The 22,545-nt window shown below is 39.0% G+C and overlaps 1 protein-coding gene across 1 annotated transcript in view; it reads right to left on the bottom strand.

Annotated features, from left to right (window-relative positions):
- Positions 1–22,545, bottom strand: part of syngap1b (synaptic Ras GTPase activating protein 1b) — a 64,279-nt gene that overhangs the window by 19,773 nt on the left and 21,961 nt on the right. The window contains 9 exon segments of the mRNA XM_051929415.1: positions 58–259; positions 5,049–5,285; positions 5,480–5,624; positions 5,768–5,912; positions 6,352–6,927; positions 7,048–7,146; positions 7,611–7,764; positions 10,961–11,082; positions 12,541–12,641. Coding sequence (XP_051785375.1) covers positions 58–259; positions 5,049–5,285; positions 5,480–5,624; positions 5,768–5,912; positions 6,352–6,927; positions 7,048–7,146; positions 7,611–7,764; positions 10,961–11,082; positions 12,541–12,641 — 1,781 coding nt within the window.

Genomic DNA, 22,545 nt, shown 5'->3' with positions numbered 1-22,545 from the left:
AACTATGTCTTTTTAATTTATTTATTTTTTCATATGTATGCACATTAGAAAACAGACCTTGCTCAGTTGTGCCATTGTTTCCCACAACAGACAGTGCAGTGTTGATAACTCTCGACCCAGATCAATGTAACCCTCAAAGCTTCCTGCATTCGTCACACTGTCCAGGTTGGAGATCTCATACAAGAACTGCTGCATTGAACCCCATTCCATCTCCAAGAATTCATTCATAAAACTCATGTACTCTTCTTTACTGCCAAACCTGAATCCACAGAAAAAAAAGATGACCTGGAAGTATCTTATAGCTTACAATTCACTGCATGTCAAAAAACACATTATTTCTATTGAATGCTTTACTTTATACTCTATGTAGAAACAGTTCACAACAACTGTTAAAGAGTAAATTGTAGAGGATTTTGGAGATCTGTTTTGTTTTTGCTTGCTATACATAGCAAGATTGAGATAGAGATGTGGTATACCAAAACTGTATTTGTAGGTATTAGCATTTTCTTTTCTATTCTTCAAAATCTAAACTCAAAAGTGTTTGAAGATATTTTTATCAACTTTTGTAAAAAGAATGCTTTTATATTTTTCCACATATTTCCCAAACTCACTGAATTTCCTAGTGGAAACTTACATTAACACAAAACACTCAACCAGGAATCAAACCAAGGCCTAAACACTGCCAAGTAAAAATGCTACCTGCTCTGCTATGTGAAAAAATGCTTGTTTATATTTACTGTAGATCATATTTAAGTGACAAAAAGTTAGAATTAGTGTAAGCCATCCAAATTGCAGGTGTTCTTAAAAAGGTAGCTTACTTCATGATGTTTACTTCAAGATGTTTAAAGTCTGAATATTCCTGATTGTAAACATTTGTAATTTTTCACCCTCTGATAGAGATCTACAGAAGACTAGATCCCCAGTAAAGGATAATATTCATAATCACTGACCATGAAATAGTCTAAAATGATACTCCATATGATTATGTATGAAAGTTGTCATTTGTAACCATCCAAGAGTGGCTCTTAGAGTGCTAAAAAATCAAATATGAAAAATAAGAAAAATATTTACATATTCTTCCTTGAAATAGCATAAAATGACACTTCACATGCATATGCTACTGATCCCCATTTTTTTGAAGTTTACTTAAAAGGAGTAACTCTGACCCCTCATATCCCTTTAGGGAGTGAACCCCTAGGGTTAGATGATGTTGCAAGCACAACTCCAAGTTCTTATGATAGTTTTTGCTGAAGACACCTATTGGTTTACTCTTTATCATAAGATTGTAATTCACTGCAAAAATGACCTAAAATGAAGGTTGACCATGTCTAAGGAGACAAAAATAAGACGGAACCCCAAAAAGCTCAATGTCCTGCATAACTAGACATCAAGATGTGTCAAATAGTAATTCCTGTGTGGGGGTTTTCTTATACTAGTAAGTCAGGAGTCACCAGACAAAAAAAAACTGAAATAATTTCAAAGTATTACTAAGTAATTCTTTGGCCAGGTTTATACTTCACACGACGCATGCTCCAGTGAACACAACTGCTACACAAGTGTTTTACTGTTTATACTTGTGCGCGTACTTTACATAAACCAGGTGGCAGTGCAAGATATCATCACAGTGAGAAAATGTTCGGCTTCGCTTTGTTGTGAATTGCCTGAAACATCCATTAAATTCAGAGGACACCTTGCCACAATATCTCTGAAAGGGATGTTTAATGATTACGTCCATGAATCCGGGGATGCGCCCGTTCCAGCAAGCATCGGGCGCGAGAAAGAAACAAATTCCCTGGACGAGGCATCAGCTTATTGCAAGGTGACTACATGCACACACATACACTAGTGTCATTTTAGTGTCACCAAATTTGAATATCTTTTGAAGAAACCAGAGCAAACTGTGGAAATCCACCAGGAAAATATGCAGACTCCTGGCAGGGAATACCAGTGACATGACTCGCTGTGACACAGCAGCACTACCGCTCTGCCACTGTATCACCCCCATGTTTGTAATTATTAACAGTATTCATTATTTAAACAAAATTAACGATTTATCTGTAAAATGTAACATACATACTTTAATGCATTTCATCATGAAAGTGATATCAAGTATAAATCTAAGGATTCTAAATGTGCAGAGCGTTGGAATAAATGAAATGTGTGCTGTGTGGTGATCTATTGCTGGTTGCTGCTGCTGTCAGATCAGCAGGAAGCCCCAGAAGTGCATAGCAATTAACAGTTGGATCGGTTTTAAGATGATGTTTATGACGGTCTGCTTTAATGATAAAGTAAACCACGAGGTTAAAGTGGACATTTCGACATTAAAGCCGAAATTTCCACTTTAATCACAAAATACACCTTTTCACCATGTCCTTCATTTTTTTCTCTATGGCTCAAATATGCTGCCGTACATTCTGATGCTGTTGTGAAGGTGCAAAAAAAAAAAAAAAAGACGGCACAGAAGACAGTATGTGAGACTTTTAAAATGTATTGTGTCATTACGATGGGGAATATGCGACGCTTGAATATAAAAGCACAACGAATGCATTTGTATGTTGGCATTTTGCTTCACCACATCGAACCATTCATTAAACATCAAAGCATGCACATCGATCCCAGAGGATCCTCAAAGTGGCTTTCTGTCAGATATTGATAGTAAACAGAGAGTCTGGTGTCACATTTCAACTTTTATCACACTGTGGCCCCCGAATTTTAGTTGGTACTGCAACTCTTGCACGCGTCGCATTAATTTCTGAGGACCTGCACAGAGGACACGTCAAATGAATGCTGGGATGCGTGCGTGTACACGTTCTGAGCGTGAAGTATGAACGAGCCCTTATGAAAATAGTAGTCTACAGGAACATTGGATAAATGCAAAGCAGTCAAGCATTACTATGTCACAGCCCAGAAAAATAAGTATGAGTGGAGGGTAAAACAGCTTCAAGAATGATATGATCCTGCAACTGTTCTCAGTCATATATTTACTGCACCTAAATTTTAGGCTTGTAACTAAAAATAACTCTTGCTGCAGTTTTAACAATAATATTGTGTTTAAATGCTTCTTTAGTAAATTTAGATTTAATTTTAAAGAACAATTATAGATATGGTAAACATATTTTCCTGATTTTAAAGTCACTAATATTCAATTGCAAGCTCTTTGAAGACATCTTTAAAAAGTCTGGATTACACTTATGTGGTAAGTAAAACTCGTGTTGTCAAATGTAGTAGAAGGTTCTTCTACTCTTCCAGCAGTATATATAACATAAATAATAATAAAAGATAGAATTGTTTACCTTATGTACTGTTCATGTTTTTCAAACCAATCTGTTACACTACAGTGTCATATGTAGCCTGGACACAACACAGGAACCAGGAATGGACTCCTGGTTAAATGCTAAAACATTCCAGGTCACACCCATGTACACACCCACACTTCCTCACCCAATACCAGTTTAGAGTCTAGAACAGTCTTAATTTGCAGATCTTTATAATGTTGGAGGAAACCCTTGCAGACTCACTAAAAACATGGAAATTTCCAACAACTGAGTTAGGAATTCAACCCAGTAGCCCTTTAGATTTGTGGTAAGAATACTAGATATTATGTCATGATGCTGCCTAGCACACAATTTTCAATGAGAATTAGAATCTTCAATAGTAACTATAAAATAAAATATTTTTTATTGTGAAATTAATTGTTTGAACCATTGGTGTTTTGTACTGGTTATGCATCATACTTTACAAACAATATTCCATCCATCCATCCATTGTCTCCCGCTTATCCGAGGTCGGGTCGCGGGGGCAGCAGCTTGAGCAGAGATGCCCAGACTTCCCTCTCCCCGGCCACTTCTTCTAGCTCTTCCGGGAGAATCCCAAGGCGTTCCCAGGCCAGTCGAGAGACATAGTCCCTCCAGCGTGTCCTGGGTCTTCCCCGGGGCCTCCTCCCGGTTAGACGTGCCCGGAACACCTCACCAGGGAGGCGTCCAGGAGGCATCCTGATCAGATGCCCGAGCCACCTCATCTGACTCCTTCCAGAGTCCAAGCTGTGCGTCGAGGTGAGTCCGACTATATCTAGCCGGAACCTCTCAACTTCGCGCACTAGCTCAGGCTCCTTCCCCTTCAGAGAGGTGACATTCCATGTCCCAAGAGCCAGCTTCTGTAGCCGAGGATCGGACCGCCAAGGTCCCTGCCTTCGGCCACCACCCAACTCACACTGCACCCAACTTCCTTGGCCCCTCCCATAGGTGGTGAGCCCATGGGAAGGGGGACCCACGTTGCCTCTTCGGGCTGTGCCCGGCCGAGCCCCATGGGTGCAGGCCCGGCCACCAGGCGCAATATTCCTCAGTTAATTAATGGCAGCCCCATACATAATACAAAAAAAGTATTTTTAAAAGTCTCTCCCATTACGTACTATTATACACTACAATGAATAAAGAAACGTGCATTTTAACTGCTTTGGAATTTTAAAGTTCTATAAAGCTATTCTTATTAAGGGTGTTAGACCCTTGATGTTAACTTACGATTACCATTTCAAATCGATGGCAGCATGGCGGTTTATTGGTAAGTAGTGGTCTGTAAGGGCTGTTTTGTAAAGGTTAAGACCATTAACCTGGCCTGGTATCAGTCTGAGCATAGGAAAGTCTCGCATCCTGTCCAGGGGATGGGTTCTACCTTGGACCTTGTATTGAAACAAGTGGCTTCAGAAAATAAACAAACGACTTTCAAATTGACGTTCATGGAAAAAATATATATGTGTATTTTTTTAAGATTTTTTTTATAAACTACAATATCTTTAATACATTAGGAAACTAGTTGGCAACTTATATATTTTTAAAGAATAAACTTAACAGTATCATTTTGAGGCAGGTTTTTGTTTATAAATTAAGCCAAATTGCACTTTAATCTGCTAGGAAATGAGCACAGTCAGCTCTCCTTTACATTCTGAAAAGGTATGTGACCTCTTTTGATACAAGATGTTCTCCTATTACATGATTAAATAAGAAATCATTCCTCTACCACTAGTTTTTACTTGTTTTAAAATAGATACTTACTTGGTGAAGTTGGCAAGGTTTTGGATGACCTTGGCAATGAGGGTAAGGGTACGGGATGTCTGTTCATCAGGATACTCTTGAGTCAGATTGAACAAACTCGGTGACATTACCGCGGGACACAAAAAACGAAGAAAAAGGGAGGCACTGATCAGGCGGTCAGCAATGTCTTCCCGGCCACGTTCTGCACAGCGAATGCGCCATGATGCAAATACTTCCTTTAGCTCACGTGGAAACACACTAAGTTAAAGGGAAAGTGCAAACTGAATATTGATAACAATCCAAAATATTGACATTTTCATTTACAGCTGCATATAAACAATGCCCATCTGAGATAAAACTGTACAGAAATGCAATATATAAATAAATATGCTGAACTTTAAAAAGGAACATACAAATGATGCAGTATTGCAAAATCTGAAACAGTTACTGACCAATGAGAGTTGACGATCTTGCAAAGCGCTAACTCACAGCACATTCTCAGATTTGCTTGATGGTCAGCAAGCACAGAAGGTGATGTCTTCATTGGGTCGACTTCGCAATTCTCTTCTGACTCATACAGTGCTCGAATAAACTCTCCTAGGAAACACATATAGCCCTGAGCACACTAAGTTATATCTGATACAGACACAAAAAATATCTTGGTATACAACCATACTCTATATGTAATTTAATGGTCAGCTTTGCATTCAAGAGCTGTACACCTCTTTAGGAATACCAACCAATAGCATCCTTGAGATACTTTTGTCCAATAAGCTTCAGGTACTCTTCAATAGCCTTGGTGGCAAGTGTATTTTCACGGAAAATGAGATGTTCTCTGTCCATGAAACGGTCCACTTCTGACATTGCCATATCTGACAGGAAATCCTGCCATAGAATAAAAGTAACAACAACTTCTAAACATAAAATAAACTGATATTTAGACATAACAAATGTAACATATATCCAACTGCTTTTTAAATCACTGTTTTTGCCTCTGGCTGGAGTCTACCCTAGCAGTTCTGGGCAGAAGCCAAGAATTTAACTTAACACAGAGATATGAAACAAAACCACAGTCACTAGGCTAAACCCATTCTAGACAGAAAGAGACCATGTAAACTCTACACAGACACTGACCAGACAGAGAGATGAACCCATGTCTAAAAACCTGTAAAGCAGCTGGGCCCACTGTGCCAACTGTTACCAATATATTATATACTCTATCTGTCGCACAGCTTACCTACAACATCTTACAGTCAGTTGCCAAATGCCATATATTTTATTCTGAGATTCAGAACTATGGACAGCTCTTACAATCTCTACTAACCTTAGCCTTCCCTGTGCTCTGCAGAATGTGCACAAGTGCACATGCCACTTCTTCTTTGTTCTTAACACTCAGCACTGGTTCCAGCACCATGCAAAGTGTCCGGTAGTTGTTGGTAACATATTCTGCAAACTCCTTATAGAGCTCCATGGGCAAAATGCTCATAGTTTGGTACCGTGATTTGATGCGGATAGTGGGGCAGCCAGACTTGCTAGATGACCCAGAGCCTCCCTTTCCCAAAGCAGTGGGTTGCACCACCGGGTACCACTGCTCCACAAACTGCCGGCCTGAAATGCTGGAAATTGGAATGTTAACCATGCCCAGGTAAGAACTCTTTTCTTTGCGGCGCTTCTTGTCGGTTTCTTTGTATAGATGGATTCGGAGATTACGCACAGCTGGGAGATTGTTAAACTCAAAGTGTTCCCCCCAGAACACGTTGTCGGTCCGTGCTTTGCTTGTGGTGCGTGCGTACAACATGTCGTCCAAGCACAGCTCACAGTAGTAACGCTTCTTTGCTGGCAGATCTCGTGCCTCGATAATCCACAGTTTAAGGACATTATCCACACGTCGGCTATTATCCTAATCAAAAAAAGTAGTACATCGCACATTTCTTTATTAATTGCAATTAAGTGAGAAATATACACTTTGAAAGCAATTTGCAAAATCAATGTGAATGTTAAGTTTAAGGTGTGAACTCACCTTATTAGGTTTGACTGCTCGCTGCAAATTCTCAATCCATTTGTCTCTTTCAGCTGCTGAGCGGCACGCAAAACATTTTGTACCTGAGGCAGTGGTCACCTAAACAGATTCAAAAATGTGCAAAAGTTATGTGTGCACAAAACTGAAATAGTCAGATTAACAGAGACAATATAAATGATACTACTAAAAGCAAAACACTTGCGACACACAAAAAAACACACCCCAGAGAAGGCCAAGCAAAGCATGGCTATAGAGAACATAGATGGGCAGGATAAGGATATACAGAAATAGATCAGGTCAGGTCAAAAAGAGATCAGACTAGAATGAGCAGGGAAAGGTCAGGCTGAGCAGAAAGAGGCCACTAAAGAATGAGCAGAGAAAGGCTAGACTGAGCAGATAGAAGTGGGACCAGGACAAACAGAGATATTTTGACTCCTGTATGCACAAAGAGAAAAATTTGCAAATAAAATATTGGCTATAAGACTTGATTTTGGCTGAGCTTATTACTTTGTTACTTCAGAACAGAACATCTGAAGCAAACTGGCTGTTCTAGCGTTGCTCACCTCGAAACAGAACTCCTGGCCCAGTATACTGGAATGAACTGGTTTGATGATGGCGTCCTCATCAAGGCTGAGTTCCAGTGCCTCAGCTGCACTGCTCGGACTGAGCAAAGACTCATGGGAGTGAGACTCCTTAAAGCTCTGCATCAAACGAGTCCTGAGAGAGAGGGAACGAGAGAAAGTGTGAGAGGGAGGGAGGGAGAAAGGGAGTGGGAACAGTAAGGGACTAAGTGAAGTAGAAACGGGTGTGGGCAGGGAGAGGCAGGGACTATGAGAGGGAAGAAAAAGGCTGAGAGAATAACAGGAGTCAAGGTATTTGGAGGAGGAAGAAGGGAAGATGAAGAGGGAGCATCTGTGTGACAGAAGAAAGGTGAGTAGAGATGAGGAAAGAGGGATAGAAGGTGTGTCCAGTAAGGTTATAGAAAGCTATCATCTCATGTTTACTATTCCTAACAATCATTTCCAAGTTGGTCCAATAAACTGGAAATCTAATAACTGTATTGTCAGTCTAGAAAGTCCCTGTATGTTTCGTGTGGCCTCTATATCATTAGTAAGTCTGCCCAGCCCACCTTCTATCCCTGCCCCTCTCGCTTGCTTAAATCTGGATTTCTTTGCTTGCTTTCACTTCTGTCGCTGGTCTTCCAAAGCTCCTTCATGAAATTCTGCTTTATTTTGTCACAACAAGTGTGATGGTATATGCGTAATTTCTGTGCCCTGCCCATTATGCACCAGCACCATCTTTTATAACTTGGACCTCAAGTTCTTTTTATAAATGCCTTGGTATCCCTTGACTGCTAAAGTCAATCTTGTACATTGGCAATTTTAGTAATCCCTGCCAATTTTCATTTTGACCATTTTATCAGAACCCAATCATTAGTTTGATATTCAAAATAGAGACAAAAGTAACAAGCAGAATTAATTATTAAACACTGAGAACAGATAACATGAAGAACGTTCTGCCTCGATATTTGTCTTTTACGTTCTCTAAAAAAATCTAATTATCTTAGACAATAGATTTTCAAAACCATCCTGAAATTAGACGTTTTTGCAGTCTTCTCTCAAAAGAAAGAGTCAAAAGAAATTAGAACACTGCACTTTGCCTAGTATTAGTTAATCTTCCCTGCTCACCTTTTTCACTTTTGCTCATTCTTAATCCATTATAAACTTTACGGTCGATTTCCTTAAACTGAAAAGATTAATACCAAGGAAAACAAAAAGTTCAGCTTCATACTGCATGAAAAGCCAAGATGATCTGTGTTAATTCTATTTGTGTAAATTATTTTGTATTATTAATTTCTACACAGTGGTTTCATTAATAACAGGTTTACTGAACTTTATAATACTTTAGCAACATAACTATGGATGGATGAATAATAGACAGCTGCTTTGAACACTGAGACGCAAAGGCAAAACCACTCACAACAAATATTGATGTAATAAACCAATCCATACTGGGAACACTCACAAACAAAACTGTAAGAAATCATTAAAAAAAGAACATACAGAAACAAAAGGCTTAAAGGGGAAGGGCCACTCTTAGACACATAAGGTTAAAGGAAAAACAACAGAGAAAGACAGAGATCACGTAGTAGCAAAACTGACAACAGAACTTAGTTTTAGAGGCAACACTAACTGCACAGAGCAGTCTTAGAGGCAGCACTAACCAGAGAGATGGATTTTACAGTCAAAGACGCCCAGAGGAAACAGGTGGAGAGACAAGGTCACCCACATGGACACAGCTGCATCGCAGCAATCCCCTGCACCTCAGCTGGAGAGGCAAGCCCTCTACACCTGTGTGTTTGTTCCGCAGCACCACCCAAAGCAAAAGAGGTATGGCAGGTTGAGCCCAGAGACACTCCAAATCTCTCTTTGCCTTTCTCTCTCTGTCCTCTGAAATGAGTGACCTCTGGCAGACAGACATAAGGAACAAAAGACTGAGGACAGATATTTAAATTATAAGTAAAATAGGAGAACAAAAAGAAGAGGAGGAAGTAGAAATGCAGGAGATATTTATAAACAGGCAAGGAAGTATGAGTCAGAAAGGAAGATACAGAGAGGGGGAGTGATAGAGAAAGAGAGAAAAAGGGAAAGTGAACAGGAGGGAAAGACTCTGCAGGAGTGTGGGAGGAGAAAAAACTGAACTGGAAAAGATAGAAGAGGACAAGAGGCATAATTAAAATAAAGAAACGTAATAAAGTTCCAGCATTGAAAAGGACAAATAAATGAATTAACTACTTTTTTAATAAACTTACTTTTCTGCCATCTTAGTTCTCCTAAATGTACCATTCTGCTCAATTAATTCCTTCTTTCCTTCTCAGTTTCCCCTCTTCAGGTTTCCCTATACTATGTAGCTCAAAAAAAAAATAATGTCTATCTTTGGGCACTTCGCTTAAAATTAAAACAGATACTGAAAATAAAACATAGAAAATGTACGTAGTTATCATCTCTCTCTTGCTACTCGTTCTTCTTCAGTTTTACTAAATGGAAGTCTTCATAGCTTGTTCTTTTGCCTGCATCATATCCTCTACTGTCTCTCCTTTAATACCCTCACTCAGTTCTGCCACACTCGCCCTCTCTCTCTCTCTCTGCCTCAGGGGTCAACATTTAAATCACTCATGACAAGGTTTCACTGGCTCCACCTCTTAAAGGAAATTGTCTACATTTCCTTATGAGAGTATCATTTTAGCCACTCACCCACACACATACAGTACACGGTACAGTTTGAGCAAATCTAGGACATGATAAATTAGTATACTCTGCATCTATCTCACATACATCTTATGGATAGCAGTGAATATTAAATTAAAAGTTCTGGGGTTTCTGTAAATGACAACCCCTCCTTCAGTTATTTCATCTTAGTTTCTGTCTTCAATTTTCTGTTATATAATGGGGTTTATCTAAACCCAGCCCTGTTTGCCCAGCAGGGCTTTGAGATCTGAGTTAATAGGACAGTATGATCAAGTGAAAGCAAGTATAAGAACAAAGGAGAATGCAGAAAGGGTAAGAAAGGAAGAAAAAAAATGATACTAAGAGTAAAGAAATAAAGCAAAAGAGAACATGTGGAGTCAGAAACGATCAGGGTCATGACAAAAAGGAAAAAGGGGGACAATAGTCAAATGCAGAAGAGGTAGGAAAGAAGAAGAAGAGATTTTATGAGGAAGCTTTGGGCAGAAGAACAGAGAGGGAGAAAGAGAAAACAATTCAGCAGTCACTCTAAATAATCCTTTGACAACCACAAATGCTCCTTCACAGACAAACATTTACATAGGTGCTTAGAAAAAGAAGCAAGAGGCAGAGAGATGCCTATCTGCAAAGACAAAAGTGCAGAAAAGTGTACAAAAAGGTGGACTTACCTGTCCTGGTCTGCACTTCGGAATCTCGGCAGGATCATGTGGCGGAAGCTGCTGGTTCGATCCAGTTTTGGTTGGCTCTTAGCACGCTTTATAGAACCCTTTAGTCGCCGGCTCAAAAAGCTCTATAGATAGATAGATAGATAGATAGATAGATAGATAGATAGATAGATAGATAGATAGATAGATAGATAGATAGATAGATAGATAGATAGATAGATAGATAGATAGATAGATAGATAGATAGATAGATTTAGGTAAAAATGTAAATGTATCTGTCTACCATATCTAAGAACTAAAATAATCTAGAATTCATAAGTTAGTCAATCTTTCTTATGAAAAAAGATTATAAAGACCTGAGGCAGGATTGGTTGAGCTGTGCAGAATGCAGTACCTATAAAATCCATAAAGGGAGATTGAAAAGAGAAGGGAAAGAGCGAGAGAGAGAGAGAGAGCCAACGACTACACTGTTCGCAGCCGGGGGATATATAAACTCAAGTAAAAAGCAGTAAAAGAAGCAGACATTTGTTCAAGCTTGTATTCCTTAATGTGAACTCTCAACCTGCCGGGTTCTTTTTTTGTTTTAATTTTTTTGCTTATTCTTGTGGATGTTTGCGCTCAACTGCTTTTACATGTGGTCCTCAGTAAGCATACCTCCACCCAAGGCACATACTATATTCATAAGAATACATTGCCTAAATAAGTGTAGAACCCACCCATTTAAATATAAGAGATCCATCTAGTCTTCCTTATTCAAAATCTTCAAACAGATAATAGCTTCAGCTTATTCCAATATTTAGGTTTTCTCATTTCAAACCATGTATTATCCTAAAGCTCCTTTTTAAATTGATTCAGCTGGTCTCCACAAGGACACTATTTCAGCTGAAGTGTAAAGTTGAAAGAGTCTTCTTTCAAACAGAGAAGATTAAACTAACCCATACAGCAAGAGGTGTAATCAGATATGTATCCTCAATTCAGTAGGTGTGTGTATTCCGGGGCCTCTTAGGCAGGTTGGTGTACAGTCAGGACAGCATGCATGCTGCCACATCTTCAGTTCATAGGAAAGCCCCTTCTGTTCTAACACTTGACAGAAGCGTCAGCAATTCACAGGAACACAGACTATTTTCACACCTGCTTGTCCTCCCCCTCTCTCTCCCTCTCCCTCTCTCTCTCTCTCTCACACACACTTACTCTCTCTCCTATCTCACTAATTCCACCCCCCACTTATCTGAAAACACAGCTGTTGAACTTCCATGCACACATGAATCAGGAAAGGAGAATAACAGTAAAGTAAAATTTTCAAAAAAAAAAAAAAAAATTATGACAAGAGCATAATACTGTGAAGCAGTACAAAATATTTGCTCAATTTCATATCTCAAAGCACATAGGTAGACTTCAGCAAACTAACAGAATACACAATCTTAGAGTATTAATTATTTTAATACAGCAATTTAACACACATTACTGAGTATTCTGTCATATTTGAAATTACACAGAGCCTGAGAATTCCTGTTTAAATGCTTATCTACAATTATATATCTTCTCAAAAAAGCACAACATAGTCTCACAACATAGTCACTTACAGGCTGCCTGAAGGGCTGTGGCTGAGCTGTAGGTGGAGTCTCCATGCTGTGCTGCTTCCCGGTAGCGATACTCTTCCGACGAGAACGAGATAACGCGTACTCTGAACCAAAGAAAGGAAAATAGTTGGTTAAAGAGTCTTATTAGTAAATAACTGAAGAAATTAACATTTTGGGTAAAATATAAAATAACATTTAAACAACTACTAAAGATCATAGTCCATTTTGTAAATCAAATCAATATCTTTTGGCATAAAAGCAACTCAACATTAATACACTACCAGTCTGTTTAAGTAACAGAAAAAAGCTAATTAGATTGTAAATACATTTAGAAATTTACCAATAAATCTTAATTTACCACAATCCATTTGTTATTCATTGTACATTCATAATATGTCCATTTACAATTTTATATGGTGCTTCCATAAATAATTTTTGTAATTCACTCAGTTGAATTCGGGACACAGGAGAGTGTCTAACTTGGCAGCATTATTTAAACAAACAAGCAAACATACAAACAGATTAACAAACAAGGTCCACTCTAAAATGAGATGTCTGTCTATTGAGTCGTGCGGACAAACAGCTACACATAACCACTGAATTAAGACATACCACTTTTTCTAACTTTAAATCTTTGAATTGTGAAAGGAAACTGGAAAAATGCATGTAAACATAGAAATGGCACATTAGCCTAGAATTAAACTTAAGACCCAGAAGCTATAAGATGGAATGCTCATGGTGCCATCCTGTTTTATTTTTGTATCCATTGGTCTATCAATTGAAGATCATAAGGAAGTGAAGAATATAATGGTAGCACTGAATCCAGACTCAACAGTAGTGTTTTTCAGGGCATAATCACTCAAAAAATGCACCCTTACTCACTCATATTTGGACTAACGATTAACTTAACACACATAAGATAATGATGTGAAAAGAATATGGAACACAAAATGAAAACCCATCAAGACATATTAAGCAGATGCAAATTCTATGCAGTCACATTTTAGCCGTTGATACACATGCCATATCCATTTGCATTAAATAGGTATTGGCATAATAAGATAGCATGAATGTAAATAGAGAATTGACAGTATCCATAAAGATAAACCAGACAACCATCAATTACGTATCAATAGACAAAATCAGAAAATGACTAATTTACAATGCATTTATTTTCTTAACCCACTTTCTTCATTACAATATCACAAAGACTTTGAGTATATCTCAGTAGCATGCAAAGTAATGCAGAAACCAACTCTGGACAAGATTGCAGTTATACATGGCGGTTATATAGGCCTTTGTCTGCATTTAGTCAAGTTGAACAGGAGTGCAGTATGCTCTGGGAAAGGTCGAGCACAAAGCAAGATTCAGTGTTTTGCAGTTAGACTGTGTAGCTTTTGATTCCAAAGAGAAATTAATCTAGAGCTTGTGATAATGATTCTGAAACATTTTCTGTTCATACATTCAATATGTTTTGAGAAAACTATAAAATGTTATTGAGCTCTGCTAATGAAGATGACAACAAGTAAGCCAAGTGTTTCTTGTATGTGCTCATTTTGGAAGGGAGGGGGGAGTGACTTTCTTTCACAGAACAAAACACTTTCCAAAAAGAGCACTCTGTCTCTGTTGCTGCTTGCTAAAATAAAACTGACATTTTTCAAAGAGCTCTCTTTCACCATCAAAAATCTTCTTCTTTTGCTTTTTGATCAAGGAAATATAATCTATAACTATTGAAATAGATCATCTGGAGTGTCACTAGCATCTTGCTGCTGCTAATGGGGCAGCATGAAGACCTAACCCACCTAGGTTGTATGATTCTATGTATTGCTTTATATTTGCTGCTGTTGGTTTTGATGAAAATAAAGAGTATGCGTATGAAAAAATTAAAGCCAGTGCCTCAGTCTGACTGTTACCATCAAGCTAGGAAGTTTAGATTGTTTGTTCCTTGTCTAACAGTGGTCCCTTAAGTGCATGAGAGGATCCCCTTGTGAAGCCCTTTGTTGGAGTAAACTGTGTTGAAGTGAAGGTTTGAAAGTAAAGACAGCCCCAGTCAGCAAGCAGCCTGCAATAGAGATCTCTAGGGTGAAATATGTGGGGTACAGCATAGGCAGTAAGACAGTAAGTAAGTAAGACGAGGTTACAGGCGACAGTTGCATAGTTGTTTTTTTCCATTCCTTCCTATCTCCCACTGAGAAAAGAAACTATGAGTTTAGTTGGTAGTTATGTCATAGGTATAATAAAAAAAAAAATCAATATATCAAAAGCACTCTCACGTTTCTTGCCTTGAGCACAGTGCTGCTCTGGGCCTCCACACCCATGAACTAGAATTAGGTGGGTTTCTGAATATTATGTTATCTTTGGAACATGGGACAAATTTAGAATTCAATGTGAAAATTTGGAAATTACAGACTTGAATTGTGAATTGTGGTCAGTGAAGCTATAAGAGAAGAGTGCAGACAACTAAGCTACCATGCAATCCAAAAGAAACAACAAAATTTGAAAGCAGAAGATCATTTCAATGTAGTGGTTCAGTAGAGAAAAGCCAAGCAAGATGATTACATCTTGCCTGAAGAAGGGGCCTGAGCTGCCTCGAAAGCTTGCATATTGTAATCTTTTTAGTTAGCCAATAAAAGGTGTCATTTTGCTTGGCTTTTCTCTACATTCATAATGGCTAACACGGTACAACACCCTAGTACTACAGTGGTTCAGTAGTAAAGAGAGGAAAGGTGATATATGCCAAAGCTACCAGTACCGATAAAGAAACAGAGGAATATTTAAATGTAAATTCCAGGCTGATTGTAACAAATCTGGGCTGGTATTCAAGAGTAAAAAGGTGTTACTCCTACTTTTATATGTTTCAGGCATCAGAGGGGCATCCCCCAGTGAAAGTAGCAAAGGTACAAACATACATAAAGAGGAAACACTACAGTGCATCGATTGGTATGTTATGTTACTCATGCAACAGGAAAAATAAGACATAGATCTAAATTAATTCAAAGATGACAGAAAAAATGTATAAACATAGAATAACCATAAACTTTACTAGATCATTCTTGTGTTAACATGGTGGAGAAACTTGCTTATATTGAGAAATTATAGCAGTATTTATTTAAAACATAGGCAGAATGGAATGTTTAAATACAGAAGGGGAAAATAACATTCATGCACTGTATCTGCAATAGAAAAATTCCTTAAATATGGAAAAATGAAATGTTTCAAACAAACAAAAAGGAAGAAAAAGCAGGACATTTCAATGAATACAAAAAGTGCAAATAATCTCTGTACAGTGATACACTCTCCTTAATAATAAAGGTGAGATGTGCCACTGATTGAAGTGATGATTACTTCATATACAATGTGTTCCACATAGCTAACAACAGGACATGGCATTACATATAATCTTTATTTAAACAACAATGAAATATACTAAAGGGGTATATTCATAAAAAAGTAGTTCTGGTAAGTTATATTAAGAAGAGGTATACATCCTCTAAGAAAGAAAGAGGAAGACATCTATAAATAAACTGCAACTGAAGGAAATCTGAATATAAAGAGCTAAACAGCAATAAATGTGTTTATGACATTGAAAGGTTATTTTTCCTTCCTTAGCCTATCTGGCATATTTTAAAGTCAGCCATTTCAGCCCACCCACATGGCTCACTAAAGAAAATCTAGAAGAAAGATTCTCTAGAGAAGCCACTGAAAATCTCAAACGAAAAGGAAGGCTTATACTCTCACCATTTAGCCATAGTCCCCACTTCCCAAAAACACTCCATAGTACACTGTCTTCAAATGTGCCCCTTCTCGTTACACTCTCTCTCTCTGTTTCCCTCTCCTTTCTTTCTCCCTCTCTTCCTCTGTCTCTATCCCTCTCTAAAGTGCTGGAATGCTAAACCTTTTATTGCGGCTTCTATAAATACACTACACACCCCCACACACTTTTACATAATCCAGCAGAAGCACTCATCTTTTACTTTCCTCTCTCACTTTCTCTCTCTCTCTCTCTCTCTCTGTCTCTCTCTCTCTTGCACTCTCTCTCATTCAGGCACAGAAATTTAACCCCTCCCATGTCACACACCCACAGCAGGAGGAGCAGAGTGTGTGCTCAAACACCCACATTCAGGAAACATCCAAATTGTTAAAAAGCATTTAAGATGAGCTTTTAAAAATGTACTTCTGCAGCAATTAGAACTTGGAGAGTCATCTTTTGTTGAGAGAATGTATATGAGGTGAGCTTCATCTTGAAGAAATACCTTTAGATCTTTGATTCCAGAAAAAAATTAATGCTGTCCAGAAATCACTGCAGATTATGTCCATAACCTATTATAGTACTAATCAATGCACCCATCTTATGAACCTGCTTTTTTTCCATTACAGGGTCGATAGCTGCTGTGACCAAAAGCAAAAAAACACCATAAGTAGGACACCAGCCTAATGCAGTGAAGATTACACATCCCAGAACAATTTAGGGTTCTCAGTTAAACTAATACATAAATCTTTGTTTAAAACTCACACACACTCATGAGAACATACAAACTCCAGCCTGACATCAACCATCCCGGATATCAAATTCAAGTAGATGGGGATGGGAAGCATCAGCTGTAATCAACTGATCCATTGTGTCACCCTGATTATATCATGGGATAATACATTTTATTATGCACTGGGAAATAAAAATCCGAATTTCGAAACTCTGCCTAATTATCCTTGTTCAAGACCGCTTTCACTTTTCTCTTTCTCTATCAAGGTGTGGCCTACATGCACACCTGTTTTTCACTTGTTGATGACTGGCACTCATGTAAACAAATTGACAGCAAGGCATATAATAGAAAACAAGTAATAGGAGGATAACTGGTGAGCTTTGGGTTAAGCAGTGTTTTTTAGATACACTGGTGCTATGCTTGTTAGGACGGCATGCGTTAGACTGACATGGTGTAATTAGCTGGTTTTGTGCTTTTTGCTCAACGGTGATAAACACTAGCTGTCTCACCATCAGCAACTCCCCTGCCTAGCAAAATCACCCAGAATCCATTGCACCCCTTAACCACTTGAATACCAAATGCTTTCCACATCACCCAAAATGCAAATACATTTAACAGAGATTGGCACCAAGGGCTAGGATCTCTAGGATACATGCAAATACAAAGAAGCAAAGTATTGTGTACACAAAGAGGACTCCAGACAGAAATTAGATGTGGGGAAGTGGGCTGTCCTGGAAGTATAAGAAGCTGCACTGCAGCAGTCTTAATCAAAATGAGTGAAACATAAAATAAGCTAGTACAAACACTGAAAGTACAATCCAGCTGAGTGTACATTCATACAATGTGAAAAGGATACTCTAAAGAGGTGAACATGATTACTTTTAGTTATCTTCTCAAGTAAATGGAGAAATTACAATTTAGTTATTTTTGGCTATGGTAGGAAAGCTGAACACTAGCATCTTTCAGTGTGTATGGAAAGTTCTATGTGCTTTACATTAAAGGTTAGTTTTCCTTGCTCTGATGGCTACCATCTATTTAGGCATTTCATTTTACTCCATATACATGGAGAACTTCGTAAATGTAAAGCAACTATATTTGTTTTCCTCAAGAGGTGCGATAAGTTGTTCAGTTAGTGACCATACTGCTCATCTAAAGAGGAACTCATAAAAGAATTAGTCATAGTTTACTTAAATTTTATGATAATACAAGCTAAGGATTTTAATAAGCATTTCCTATTACTTAAAAAGGTAAAACAACACATGACAGGAAGAAATGGATCTTATGTGGAAATGAAATGGTTAACTAATGCTGCAATATGACTTTCTGTGTGTCTGTCTATCTTACTTTCTACACTTCTTTCTTTGTATCCCTCTCTCTTTACCCTCTCTTTCTCTCTTTTGTCACAGATTACCAGTTGAAATTCTTTCTCTTCGTTTTGTTTCCATGGAAACATTCCAGAGTCATTTCTCTGAGTGTGACCAGATTGTGAGGCGCAATCAGGCTGGCATTGACACGCACACATACATACGTACACACAAGCAGTGAGGCTGCAACCATCATATTAATGTATACACACACACAAATACACAGTAACTTAATGAAAGTCCACAATCAAACCAACAGTAACATATACACATAAATCCAATGTATACACATAAATATAAAACCACCAAAACAAATCAGAAGACATTGATATATACCTACAGTTAAAATGTTGTTATTACTTATCTGATACATTCAAATGTAAGCATTGTTAAGGTATATTAAATACAAATTTTGCTCATTATAAGAAGTTCAATAGTAAATAGTCAAAATCTTCAACATAATTACCTATTTTTGACCCTTAACCTAAATGTACTCGACAGGTAGGATACTTTGAGTAACACCAGTGAGCAGTCTACCAGTACCAATAAAACATGTATTTTAATGTCACCGGAGCAAAAGTGATATATGAACAGTATTCTGAAGAGCCAGCTGTGTCTGGCTTAAGATAAAATGCAGTGAGGTCTCCTGATACTGAAACACCTACACTCACTCTCCTTGACTGATTGACACACACACATACGCTGAGCTCTCCTGACATCGAAACACCTACACAGCTCGCACACTTCCTGCTTGGCACATACTGAGATTAAGAAATGTCCTTTGTACATTTGGTTCTCATTCACATACATCAAGACCTAAAGCAACCTAACACATTTTATATTGTAACTTGCCAAGATTAATGGGTAATGTTTAACATTTGGGCTTGATGTCTGTTACAAGTTGTCTACAAATACACCATTATATAACTAATATATATGTGTGTTATATACTAACAAATCTGTCCAAATATATTTCTTTACATCCCACTAAAGTTCAGTATTATTACAACAGTGACACATAACAAGATACACTTAAAGGAGACAGGGAATATGGAACCTCATATAATTGTTAAGGATAACAATATAGTTACTGCTCTCACACCATCATGATTATCTTTGATTTTAAATCGCCCAACAAATAGTATTCAGAAATCTAGATAAAACATGTAAAGTATTTCTAATAACAAAGATGATCCCACAATTAGGCAAGGTTGCACTATGAACCTTTATTCCAGGTTGATCAAGTGGAGCCCCCTATAGCCAACATTTCTTCCACAAATTGATGCGTTTTTCATTAAGATATGCATATTAGAATGGCTCTTTCTAACTATCTGATATATAATTGTAAGATTTACTGCCTATGGCTTATTGTGTCAGCTGTATTTCTACTAATGTATCTGTATTTGTTTTTTAAACAAAAAAATACTGACATGCATGTGTCTGTGTCTTACTGAAGACAGTTGCTGCATGCTGCTTATAAGGTTAGTGTGAGAGTATGTAATACAATAAAATCATGTATGTGCTAGGTGTATGAACAATATGTGATTATTAGGCAAGTCAAGCCCTGATATTAATATCAAAAATACGCAGGAAATGTGTATTACTTTCTCTTCAAATACAAGAAAATATACGATGAATTTCAAATACAGCTTACACAAGGCTATCTCCTTGTGCAGCATCCTCACCACTTGTTGGATATTTCTTGAATAATTTCATTTTATCATCTCTCTCTACTGAAAGTGGCACAACACGCATAGACATGCCTTGGGAAAGCAAATACAATTTTCAATATATTAAACAGGTCTCAGTACACAATTAAACATGTCTAAAATGCATAAGTGTTGCACTCAAAAACATTTACAGCAAATAAATTGTGGTGCATATCTGGGCACAAAAATACAGTCTTACAATCCTGGAGTATATGACATGATTATTTTGTATTTTATGTGAATATACACTGCAAACCTATCCAAAGGTGAGTATAACTAATGGACAAAGTGAACTGTAAAATGAGGAGAAACATACATGAATGACAGCCAGACAGTTCGATAGATAGATAGATAGATAGATAGATAGATAGATAGATAGATAGATAGATAGATAGATAGATAGATAGATAGATAGATAGATAGATAGATAGATAGTACCACCTACCATAACTACAATATAGAAATGATTGATATACCAAGCTGAAATATATTTTACCATGTGCGTCTCATCAGCAGGTACCCCACCCAGACTACTCCCTCTCCTCATTTTTAACGATGTTTTCCTTTTCATTATTTAACATACCCTGGACAAACAAAGCGGTTGTTTGATTTCCTAATTATGTTACCTAACCTCCGTCACGACTCAATTTGCTCAAAAGCTGTTTGTGCGCCCCCGTGTCTAGAACCAGTACCCAAGCTCGTGCCCGCTAATGAATGAAGATATGCCTATTCTCGCTGCCAGTAAACATCCATTAACTTCAAAAGGGGTCATTTTCCTGTGGGGTGTGCTATTCACCCCAGCAATGCTGCACTCAATCACCTCGACGACAGCCCTGGAGCACAGTAAATTCAGAACGTGTTCTATTGGTACTCTTTCGAGATGCCTCTACCCCTCCCCCATGCTCGGGCACAAGTCCCCTCTCCCGGCTCTCACCCATTACCCGGCCTCTTCTCTTTACGTAGTTACGGTGGCCCGGGACTTTGTAGAAAGGGCTCTTACCAGCTTATTAATAGCACTGTACTCAGGGCTGGGATTAGTTAAAGGGGACCGTCATGTGGCACCCACGTAGCAATAAGCAAACATTGTACATCTTGGAGTAGCTTCCTTTCCCAGGCAGCCCGGCGCTAGGAGTAGGAGCAATGGATCCGGGTGCCGTGACCCAGCGCCGGCATGGCAGACGGCGACAGTGTGTCTTAACGGTAGCCTTCTCCTGGGCAAATTAAAACATTAACATGAACATTGACGAAGTGCGTTTTATCAGGTGGCTGCTTGATCGCCTCCCGCTGTTACAACTCCGATTTCCGCAAGTTTGGTTGACCCAGCCTTCCGCGGCCGCCCAGCAGCGCTTCTTTCCTTTGAGATTCATCAGCTCCCGGGACCGACGCCGCCAGCTCAGCCGCTGCTGTCTCTCCTCCTCCCGCTTTTATAATTCCTGTTTCAGTGCTGACAATATCGCCGCCTCCGGTTCTGCTTTGCTCTCCGTTATTCCGTTTCTGGCAGCTATCTCTGGTCATGGTTTGGATTGACTTTTTATCTTTATATTGAATATTCCCCCTTTTTCGTGTTCAAGTCTGTATTATCCAGCAGAAGCGCGAGACCCGTAAATTGACAAAAGCAACAGGGTCCACCCGCGTGGTGCTGAGCTTGCTGTATGACAGGCTGCAGGGGGGGCCGGCTCGGCTCGCTACAGCCCGCTTTGCTTCTCAACTGGGCTATACAACATTGTTGCATGAAACAGCACTTGTTGCGTCCTGGCGGCGTGCTTGTGCGCACAATTTAGGGTGTTGCCAAGTGAAGGAGAAAAAAGCAGCTTTTGGTGTGATGGTAATTTGATATCGGAGACTGCAACGTTATACCATTCCGATCTCGATCTGTCCCCAGTGCTCACGAGCAGACCGGGTCCCCCACCCCGTTATGGCTGCTCAAATGCAGCAGCAGCAAATCAGCACCCGGCGTCTTTAAAGCATCCCTCTGCCTCGTCAGTCTCTCCAGCACCGACTGCAAGGTTGCAGGACCGGGTAGAGAAGGGACCGGCGATGCGCGGCCACGCATGGGTGGGGGGAGTACAGCAGCCCACGCCAGCGGGATCGCGCATACCGCTTGCTTCAGTGTTCGACTCTCGATCGTTAAGGATACGCGGGCAAGTCCGGCGGTCGGATTTTCCCTCCCAAGAATGCATTCATAAAATGTACAATTTGTAACCCGTGAGGTATTTCGAATCCCGATAGGCCCGGCCCAGGTATGCTGGGTCCGGTTACTCCGCGATGCAATTCATGTCGTCCGCGCTGCAGATGCATGGATCAGGGGAGGGCATTCACGTTTCAGCCGTGAGAAAGATTTCAAGCCTGCGCAATAAGAAGGAACGATTTGCATTCTTGTTCGCTCCCAGTATATGCATTGTGCACGTTTGTCATACATGTATTCATAGACATGACATTAGCAGAGCAAGGGTT

Source organism: Erpetoichthys calabaricus, chromosome 1 (assembly GCF_900747795.2).
Source record: "Erpetoichthys calabaricus chromosome 1, fErpCal1.3, whole genome shotgun sequence".
NCBI classification, from domain to species: Eukaryota; Metazoa; Chordata; class Cladistia; order Polypteriformes; family Polypteridae; genus Erpetoichthys; species Erpetoichthys calabaricus.
The sequence above is the reverse complement of the archived record's forward strand: the minus strand, read 5'-3'. Positions and strand labels throughout refer to the sequence as shown.